This window comes from Zingiber officinale, chromosome 8B (genome assembly GCF_018446385.1).
Source record: "Zingiber officinale cultivar Zhangliang chromosome 8B, Zo_v1.1, whole genome shotgun sequence".
NCBI classification, from domain to species: domain Eukaryota; kingdom Viridiplantae; phylum Streptophyta; class Magnoliopsida; order Zingiberales; family Zingiberaceae; genus Zingiber; species Zingiber officinale.
In genome coordinates this window covers 33,465,851-33,467,120 of record NC_056001.1, presented here as the reverse complement: position 1 = coordinate 33,467,120, position 1,270 = coordinate 33,465,851, and the positions used below count along the sequence as shown (strand labels likewise).

The following is a 1,270-nucleotide window of genomic DNA, read 5'->3' as shown; positions in this document are numbered from 1 at the left end:
AAACCTGCCCGTCAATCACGGGTCAGCCATTCAACAAACACTGACTGACTCCCCTTTGATCTCTTCTTCATCTCCTAAAAACTCAATCAAAATGGAAGAAGACAAAGTAAAAGAGAGATATCATTTCTACCGAATGCTATTGAGTTTTAATCATATATTATTCGAATAATACGTTTCGACTATTTCACTTGGCACGATATGCGCAGAAAGTTAAGCGGATGGTGATTGGAGTGTCACTGATGCTTTACTACTTGTCAACTGCCCCCATTTGAGGTGGAAACAATCTTCTAATTATAAGGCCTCGCAAGAATTGGCACGCGTTCAGATTTGCAGGCCTGTGTTTGTGCTATGGGGAATCTTCTTTCATGCGGAGTTCCCGGCGCCGGCAAAGTTGTGCTCTCCGACGGCACGGTCCGCGAGCTCTATGGGCCGACACCGGCAGCCGAGCTGATGGTGGAGCACCCTCATGAATTCGTGGTCGACTTGTGCTTGTTAGCGGCTGCCAATTACACCAAGGTAATACCGTTGTCCGCCGACGACCTGCTCGAGACGAGCAAGGTGTACGTGATGCTCCCCATGGCCCGAACGATGGGTTCGGCTGGCTTGTCGATGGTTGAGTCTCGTCGGGCCTTGGCAATGGCTAAGCAAACGATGGGACCAAGCACGAGGGGCTTCTTGGGAGTGCTCGGGGGAGCATCCAAGGCAATTGGGGTACTACTGACCGAAGTGAAGAGCAAGGCTGTGGAACGGATTCCACAGCAAGCATCGATGGCGGAGTACGGTGGTGAAGGGGCGGCAAAAGTTGAATCGTGGTCGGAGAGGCCGGAGGTTCTGATAAGGCAACAATATTGGAGACGAAGGTGGAGGCCAAGTCTAGACACCATTTTGGAGATGAGCTTGGAGAAGCACAAGGTCCCTCACTGGTTGTTTTGACATGAAATACAATGTTTTACTAATTAAGCATGTATTATGTAGTTTTTACTCTATTGCAATTTCGAAAAAGCAGAAGTCTAAAAAAAAAAAATACAATTTCTTTATAAAAGAAACTATAGTCGTAGTCAGGCAAGAAAATAAATATGCATATATAAATTTGTTAGTCGGTGGGTGAAGCAAGTAGAAAATCATCTACTTATTATTAAAAAGATGCTTAAGAACCCTTTTTTTTCATGAGAGTTCTAAAACTACTCTTCCTTAAGCTCGATCGAATATACTACTATCATTTAATTGTGACCCAGTCTCAATTGATGGAAACACTATGTTCTCGAGTTGA

At 45.0% G+C, this 1,270-nt stretch overlaps 1 protein-coding gene across 1 annotated transcript; it reads left to right on the top strand.

Annotated features, from left to right (window-relative positions):
* The first annotated feature begins 210 nt into the window (after positions 1-210).
* Positions 211-986, top strand: LOC122016870. The gene has a single exon (XM_042574299.1). It carries the CDS (start codon positions 349-351, stop codon positions 931-933), a length of 585 nt encoding a protein of 194 aa, XP_042430233.1. The 5' UTR covers positions 211-348; the 3' UTR covers positions 934-986.
* The last annotated feature ends 284 nt before the right edge of the window (positions 987-1,270 follow it).

What these genes read in the sequence shown, in the direction of transcription:
- LOC122016870 (XM_042574299.1), top strand. Translation starts at nt 349, where the DNA reads ATGGGGAATCTTCTTTCATGCGGAGTTCCCGGCGCCGGCAAAGTTGTG.